The 9,418-nt window shown below is 33.7% G+C and overlaps 1 protein-coding gene across 1 annotated transcript in view; it reads left to right on the top strand.

Annotated features, from left to right (window-relative positions):
- Positions 1-257: 257 nt before the first annotated feature.
- LOC111059790 (putative tyrosine-protein kinase Wsck) overlaps positions 258-9,418 on the top strand; it is a 46,051-nt gene continuing 36,890 nt past the window's right edge. The window contains exons 1-4 of the mRNA XM_039442562.1: positions 258-551; positions 2,956-3,107; positions 6,205-6,507; positions 8,121-8,341. Coding sequence (XP_039298496.1) covers positions 343-551; positions 2,956-3,107; positions 6,205-6,507; positions 8,121-8,341 — 885 coding nt within the window. The 5' untranslated portion in view covers positions 258-342. The remainder of the gene's footprint in view (positions 552-2,955; positions 3,108-6,204; positions 6,508-8,120; positions 8,342-9,418) is intronic.

Below are 9,418 nucleotides of genomic sequence, written 5' to 3'. Positions count from 1 at the left end.
TGGCTTCAGACGCTAGACTTCCTAGCGTGTCTATTCTATAACTGGTCTAAGATATTTTCCATTAAAAATTATTTCCAGGTAGAGTCATAAAAAATAGAATTAAAAATCAAAGGTGAGAAATAATGAGCGCATATTTGAATTCAAGAATTTAAATTCTAAAGAGCCGTTCCTGGTCTCTCTAGTTATTGTGTATCTTAGCTCTATTCAGATCAGCTGTGGAGCTGGTAGCACTCTATGGTCGAAGTAATCTATGGAGTAACACTGTTCGACTGTTGTTTCGTTTGTTGGGATGGGTTGGGTTGTTTGAGGTTGTTTTTTTTTTGTTTGTAACTGTGAATTAAAATGGAGTTCAATGTTCCAATAGTGTTGTTTAGCTTATTATTTACTGTTAAATTTGGTAAATGCTCTAGTTTTGAACTATTTGGACAAAATATTGGATGCTTCAAACGATTACCTAATGTATCAGAAAGTTCACAAGTTATCAGTACTCCAGCCGCTTCTTATAATGTTGAAAATTGTTTGAATGCATGTTTGGACGTCGACGGTTACAGGTAAATAAGCGTGCTTATTTTTCACTTTAAGGTTATAAAAGGAACATAAATTATGTTTCATGAAGTTCTCTTTTAAATTACTTCAGAGTTTATTACTGGCGATATTATTTCCTGTTATTATGTACTGTAGTTATCCTCGTAGACTTATAACCCTGAAAAGTATGAACAAACTTCAGTGGCATCTAGCGATTGTTTGTCATCAGCCCTGCCCATTCAATGACTCATATTACTACCAAGAGTAGATTAAATTATAAATCAATCTCTTTCTGACTTTAAACTCTTACAATATTTCATTCCAGTTATTTAATCTGTAAACTAAATTAATCATGTTCTTAATGACACATGATTGTGAGACTGTTTTCATACCCTAACGTATACCGGTTCCACTACAATCTTCACTAAAAATTCATGAAACTTTCACATCTCAAGTCAATATTATAACTGATTAACTTTTCAAATTAACTTATTACATATTATATCATAATAAACATAAGTTACCATTGAGTTATGCAAATGTAAATTGGCTTATCAGGATTTCTCGGAAATAAAATAAAAGTATGTATTTGTTAGTGAAATAAAAATTAACACAATATTTGCACTGCTCGATTTACTCATTCTCAGCCTTACTTTGGAACAGCGTTACCAATTCTCTGCCTTGCCACTGCCTTTCATATAAGAAGAAGAAAGCTGATACAGGTATATTCGATGTAATATTAACAGTTCTATCTTGTTACAAATAATAAATTATATTTTATTCGTCAAGAAAATATTTGAACTATTCAACCTAATCATATTTTTCATAATTGAGTTTGAATACTTTATTAATAAATTATGTTTCTACAATGTTCCATGAATACAGCACGGTGGCTCTTAAGTATATGGGCCTAGGGCCACAAGATACCGCAATGCCACCATAATATCTTGGTAGAAACGAGGTCGATTCGATAGGTAACATTGCTGTTGACTGTTGATTTCGAAGGATTGGCTGAGCAAGCATCGGAAAGTTGAAATAATTTCCTATATTATTTTGACATTGAAATGAAAATAACAACATACTTTCCTATTTAGATGAACTTGAAAATGCGCTAAAGAATTGCACCTTTAGATTAAGAAGAGTTCAAAGAAGCTCAAGAAGAGCACCGATATATTTCCTGCTTCGATAACTTAGGTAATAATATTAACCATTGAATATATATCAGCTGATAATCAATGTAAACATTACTTTATTATCTAACCTTTCTTCATATCAAGTCGGAGCACTTAAATCTATCTTTGATGCAAAAATGATACTTGCAACAGTTGCAACTTCATACTACAAAGGTGCAATTCCTTAGCGACGACTCGCGACTAGAGCCTTTGTGGCTGGAGCACATCCCATAAATTAATTAGATATAAAAGCAATATTATATAGTAGCCAACACTTCTAATTCATCTGCCGCCATAACGTTCATAAAACATAATAATTTAATAAATAATTAAATCCAATGAATTTATAGGTGCTTCAGCCGCGACGACTCTAGCCGCGAGTCATCGCTAAATAATTGAACCGTTTCATTATCAATTCACGCCCCCCTTACGTTTGCGTTCATTGTGTAACAAACCTGTACTTGAAAAAACTCCACTTTCTCCATTGGTAGGTAACTACCAGATTTTACAATTAGATTTACCTTGTTGGGTAAATAATCAATATTTATCAACATATGTCTAGTAACAGCTGATTCTCAATAGTACAATTCTCGTATTGATGAAGATTGAATAGTGTCACTTTCTGCCTTTTTGGAGCCACAGCCAATCCTTTAAGATAGGCAGCAATGTTCGTTATATTCATTCGTCTATATTGAGCTCGTCTATATCTTTTCAAGATGCGTGGCATTTCAGTTTCTAGTAGCCCACTATCGCACAATTATTTCAATTATAATGATGAAACAATGCAGTTTCAAATTACATTTAATTTGTACAATCAGCATTGTTCGTCAAGCCTATAACGACACAGTACCTAATGAATTAAATGCTGGATAGAAATATGGATCAATATAACTATTGATATACGTATGTCACTTGAAATTGGCATAGTTGCTGAAACAGAAAAGCAATGGGTGATGCTAGTTTATTCAATTTTATATAGATGCCTTGTAGTGATTAATATAACATTTTTATCTAGATCAATTTAAAATATGAGAAAATAGATATTGTTGTATGATAGATATTATTATTGTAATATTCTTCTTTCTTTTTGAATTATCCATTGTATTTGATTGTTGAAAATGACTGTTCTCTCTTAAATAATGATGAAACTACGCTATACGATCTCACTAGGCATCAAATCTGCATCACTGTAGAAATCAATCTGAAAAACAAACCAATTAGTTTTTGAAACCTGTAATCAATCTTGACATTTTCCCAGGTATGGCGGTCTCGAGTTTTCCCAAGCCTGTACATGTTTCAGCTCCATTGAAACACAAGATAGAGGCGTATGCAACAAGACATGTCCAGGTAACTCTACCCAAATATGTGGTGGAGATGGATTTGTTAGTATTTATGCTACAGGACATTATGGTAAGTTCCATCAGAGATGACAGAAATAATAAAGTTTTTATTACTCTATGGCTCCATATATGAAAGCAATAATACCTATAAGCAATAATATATGAACCCACCCTATATGAAAGCAATAATATTTCTCTTGTAAAAGAGTTTAATTTCATAGTGGATTGAATAGGAATTATAATTATTTCTATGTAAAAGGATTCAAGTGTTCACAATATTTGTATAATATTTCACACCTCCCAATTTGGCAACCTATGTCGACTTTAAAAACTTTTGAGAGTTTTTAGTACAATACACCCAGAATTAGCTTAGCCTTAAACAACGTATTCTGAATGAAATTGAAGGAATATTAGTTAATACGCTGCCTTTCTGCAAAATGTCGTGGGAAACTTGAGAATTGCATTGATTCCTATAGAGGACATTTAGTAGATGTTGTATATAAAGTAATGATTTCACTTATTGCCCTGTTTATAGCTGGTTACCTTTGTACTCTATATTTAACACAATTGAGTTGAAAATACATTTGCTTAAATAATTAGTTGATTATTTGCCAACGACGACAATGCAGTGCTAGCAGACTGAAAAGTGCAATGTGTTAAGCTGGATTCCCACTTATCAGTATCAGTGTCCGCGTCCGGTTCAATGAAAATATAATTCCTCTGAGTTCTAATGGGACTATTCCCAAACATCCGGACCCAGCGAGTATGAATAGTCCCATAAGAAATCATGGGAAGAATATTTCCCAACAGGGACACTAACCTAATAAATGAATAAATATATATGTGGGAATCCAGCTTTAGTCTATTCGACCAACCTGTTACATTAGTTTATGATCTCACACCTCAATTTGTTATCTGAATAATAGTAAGTATAGGGCTTGGGCATAGTTATCAGAAGTTTGTTGAACATCATAAGTAAGATGCTGTAGACAAACATTTCAGTATGATGTTTATTAACCCTAGAGGAGTCGCGCAAGTGAAAAATCACATGAGGGGTTGTGCTGGGTGGATTAGACCAGGTGCAGTAATATCAGATAGATTGATATATATATATATTTATATATATTTTTTTTTTTGAACGAATAATAGTGATATATTTTGAAAATATTTGATAACAAGAAAAGCTTCTTAAGGCTGTGCAAAAGCTAAAAATAAACTTTCTACTGGTGATATTTTTCAAAGTTTTTCGACATCAAGCTATTGAAAAAAGTTTTCTCAGGAAAACATTTTTTTCGATCATCACTTTTTAAGATATGAGCGCCTAAAGTTTAAATTTTTGTGACAGAACATCTCAAGTTCGGTAAGAGATAAATCCATGAGATTTACAGAATAGATTCTTCATGGTATTGTTGATCTAGTAAAACATGAAATTTTCTGAAAATATCATTTTTTGAGAAACTTATTTTCTTATTTGACTTATTGTTGAGAAACTCAACTGGATGTTATTTTTGGTAATTTCTGGTAAATTGAATAAGTTTCTCAAAAATTGATATTTTCAGAAAATTTTGTTTTACTAGATCATCAATACCATGAAGAATCTATCCTGTAAATCTCATGGATTTATCTCTTACCAAATTTGAAATGTTCTGTCCCAAAACTTTTATCTTTAGGCGCTCATATCTCAGAAATTAATGATCGAAAAAAATGTTTTCCTGAGAAAACTTTTTTTATAGCTTGATATCGAGAAACTTTGAAAAATATCACCAGTAGAAAGTTTATTTTCAGCCTTTGCACAGCCCTAACCTCCAAAAATTATCATAATTGTCATTTTCAATCCTTTTATGTAAATATTTCGCATTTTCTTACATAATTCAATAAATTGTTGAAGGAAGGAAAATGATGTGAAACGTGTACAAGTATAATAATAATTTATTCGCCGATATAACATTACTTAAGCAAACTTACAATAATTTCGAATGAAAAATACAATTAAATTAAGTTTTCTACAATAGAAAAATTTTATTACTTGTTGATACAGCGGGCAAGAAAAACCTTAGCGCCTGCTGCGAGTTAACTAAAATTCATATAACAATTCATATTGGGTCGCGCTGGGTGTATTCGACCAGTACTTGTCAAATCGTACAATATGACTGGGACAACGGAAATGAGGCGCCAACTGCATGGCCAGTGGCGCCATTTCACCAAACTGCTAGGGAGGGCAAGAACCATGAGGTATGAGGGGGGGAAGGAATACCCCCAAAGGATAGAGAGTCCTGGGATTTTCCCCATAAATGTTACATTCGAAGATGTTATTATATTCTTCATTTTTTCCAGTTTTATACAAATGTGGTTGAAGTATCAATACAAACATATACATTATTAGTTGTTAAATAATGAAATATTTATTAGAAATATAGGCCTACAGAGGAATATAGCCCTAAAGTAGGAATACACTGAAACAGATAAATTTTTCTTTTACAATGACAATGTCATCTATTTCATTGGGGATCATATTCTAATTGGAAAATAACTTTCAGTGAGGAAGCTGAAGAAACATTAAGCTGTTCCCATAATTCTCACCAACTCTGTACATACATTTTTGATTGTCTAATTGTGCCCTTTCTTTTGCTTTCACTGTGACATCTTTCAAATTGTTAATTCTCACGTTGAAATTTATGCAATAACTCTATTTATGCAATAATTATTGTGCCCTGATCAATAATTGTTCCATTTCTATATTTAAGCTTCAACTATACCACAGAGAAAAATATATTTTTTATTACTCCGTACCAGTAGCCATACTTTCAAGGCAACTTTGCTACATTTTTGATACTGTAGAAGGAATTATACTACTGCTGTTTAAACAAAGTATCAGTATGAGATTCTAAGGATACTTACGAAATTTCATTATTCATCTGATCCTGCCACCCCTAAATGGCGCCCCTGTGCATGGCTATTGTGCTGGAAGAGTCCATTTGAGGGTACTGTGGAGGAGGAACACATATTTTTCATGAGTGCAGAGAAATTTCCTTAATCAGTTATGACTGGGTGTAAAAGACCAGGCGCGACCCTCCCGGGTAGAACTTGAGATAAAATTTAAAGTAAAATGATATACAGTATTTTAATGTAACATGTTGAATGTAAAATCAAACGTATTCTGCTTCTAGTTCCAGGTCCTCCAAAAACTCTAAATCTCTCCAATACGTCCGAGTCAAGAATAGAGATAAAATGGTCGAAACCGGTAGCGGTTAATGAAATGATCGAAGATTACGTCGTGTCAGCCATTTTGATAGAAACTCATGCCAGCGTGTCACTGGGACCGAACCTTGAATGGAACTATCCCAATTCGACCATGAAGGCTGACCTGCTCAACCTACATCCTGGTACTAGATACAATATTTCTGTGAGAGCAAATAGCAAATTGGGCATGGGGGCTGCCAAGTACCTGGCGGTATGGACCCATATCGGCGGTGAGTAAATAATTTCCAAGCTACTACTATGGCTCTAATAAAATTAGCGCGACTCAAATCGTATGACTCCAGTCACGGATATCAGTATTTCGGTCCTTTCAACTTGATTTATTTAAAATTGTATAACTTATATTTATCAAACGTTTTTCAATTAGGAATTTGGCTGCTTTAATCTACAAATTTGAACGTCTTCTCGTTTATATTCACGCTACTTCACTTCAAATCCTTACGTCCCTTACTTGAAGTACAGGATATTACACCTACTAGCGACCAGCATGTCGAGTCGCCGTGAAACTCTGTCTCGAGTACCTGGTCCCAGTACTGGAATCCAAATGCACAAACGGCTAAAATTCGAAATCGTCATATAGTGTTATGGAGAAGTTAGTTGAAGGTTAAAGTTAGCTTTGGGAAAAGTTTGGGGTTTGGTTTTAGCTTTAAAAGACAATATGCTAGTATTATCAAAGAATTATTCAATTATTTTTGAGTTTCGATTTAGGAACGTTGTCATTGTAGTTGACAAAACACTCACTTGAAGCGCTGATGTATGGAGTCGCTTCGCGATTTGTGTCGCACGAGTAGTGCCCTTGAGCTATTTGAATTTGTAATTATTGTGTCATTCCAATCAAGCGGTTTTGTTTCCTATCAAGCGTTTTGTGATTTATGTTGATACATTGTTTGTTCTATCCAATAAATAGATAATTATTGTATAATATCGAAAATTTAAATAATTTCTCGACGAACTTGATAATAATTAAACTTGCGCTCGTCTATATTTTACGCTACCTCATTTCAAATACTAACATCACTTTTTTGAATATTGCTCGATATTCAAGTCGCTTGGCGACCAGTTTTTCGAGTTGCCAAGCAACTGAGTCTTGCAGTTGTAGAGTCACCGATACAGAAATATCCTAGTTTGTGTGACACCATTTGAAAAAATATGCTGCGCCGCCGAGAGACTGTGTCTCCAGTCCCTTAGCGATTTGAGTCGTGATAGTGTGGGTAGATCCTAGAGTTTGAATCATATTTGTGTGAACTCACATCAAATCAAATTTTATTCTCTTTCAAATGAAACAAAATGATGTAAAATATAGTAATTGTAATTCGTATTTGTTGGACGAATACAAGCAACAATATTACTATAATCTATGTTCTTTTTTACCACCAAACTGAAAAATACTGATAGCACTTCAAAAACATACATGAATCCTACTGGTAACGTTATCACCTATCTAGGCCTATTAAGGAAAGAATACATTTTTCATTTCATTTTCATTCAGAACATTTGAGTGATGAAAACATATCTGTGGTAAGAAAATTATTTCCCAATTACTCCAACATTTGAATAATACTTATCTGAAACCATATCGGTAGTAAGTAACCTTTCTATTTCGCTAGCATTTTACTCATATTTGTCTGAAACCATATCGGCGGTAGTAACATTATCTCCCATTCTCAACTACATTTAATGATGATTAAGATAATATTCGAAAAAAATTATACAATTGAATCCTTGATAGATATCATAGGTTCTTTTTTGTTGCTTTGGAGAATAGCTGCTTTCTCATGATTTCCATTGAGTAGTAACAAACACTAGCATGTTATTTTGTTTCTAGAACCCACTCCACCAGAAGACGTGGAAATCATTTCTCGCCAGAAGAATACAATGAAGGTCAAAGTGAATCCTATCAACAATGAGAACGGTCCTATTACCGCCTACCGATTAATTGTTATATCAGATGTGAATGCCATCGTCGAGGAGCATAATTTGAGATCGTGGAGTGACGCCTCAAGAGACGACATTCCATACTACATTGCTGCCGAGGTGGACCCACAGGTAATCTATACTATATTCTAGATACCAAATTCTCATCCCAAGTCATAACTCATTTGAAAAAATATGCTGCGCCGCCGAGAGACTGTGTCTCCAGTCCCTTAGCGATTTGAGTCGTGATAGTGTGGGTAGATCCTAGAGTTTGAATCATATTTGTGTGAACTCACATCAAATCAAATTTTATTCTCTTTCAAATGAAACAAAATGATGTAAAATATAGTAATTGTAATTCGTATTTGTTGGACGAATACAAGCAACAATATTACTATAATCTATGTTCTTTTTTACCACCAAACTGAAAAATACTGATAGCACTTCAAAAACATACATGAATCCTACTGGTAACGTTATCACCTATCTAGGCCTATTAAGGAAAGAATACATTTTTCATTTCATTTTCATTCAGAACATTTGAGTGATGAAAACATATCTGTGGTAAGAAAATTATTTCCCAATTACTCCAACATTTGAATAATACTTATCTGAAACCATATCGGTAGTAAGTAACCTTTCTATTTCGCTAGCATTTTACTCATATTTGTCTGAAACCCATATCGGCGGTAGTAACATTATCTCCCATTCTCAACTACATTTAATGATGATTAAGATAATATTCGAAAAAAATTATACAATTGAATCCTTGATAGATATCATAGGTTCTTTTTTGTTGCTTTGGAGAATAGCTGCTTTCTCATGATTTCCATTGAGTAGTAACAAACACTAGCATGTTATTTTGTTTCTAGAACCCACTCCACCAGAAGACGTGGAAATCATTTCTCGCCAGAAGAATACAATGAAGGTCAAAGTGAATCCTATCAACAATGAGAACGGTCCTATTACCGCCTACCGATTAATTGTTATATCAGATGTGAATGCCATCGTCGAGGAGCATAATTTGAGATCGTGGAGTGACGCCTCAAGAGACGACATTCCATACTACATTGCTGCCGAGGTGGACCCACAGGTAATCTATACTATATTCTAGATACCAAATTCTCATCCCAAGTCATAACTCAATTAAAAAAAAATTGAGAGAGCAATGAATATGCAGTTGTTAATTTATTCATTTAGATAAAGCTG

Source organism: Nilaparvata lugens, chromosome X (genome assembly GCF_014356525.2).
Source record: "Nilaparvata lugens isolate BPH chromosome X, ASM1435652v1, whole genome shotgun sequence".
In the NCBI taxonomy this organism is placed as follows: domain Eukaryota; kingdom Metazoa; phylum Arthropoda; class Insecta; order Hemiptera; family Delphacidae; genus Nilaparvata; species Nilaparvata lugens.
Note: the sequence above shows the minus strand (reverse complement) of the source record. Positions and strands in the feature narration are given on the sequence as shown.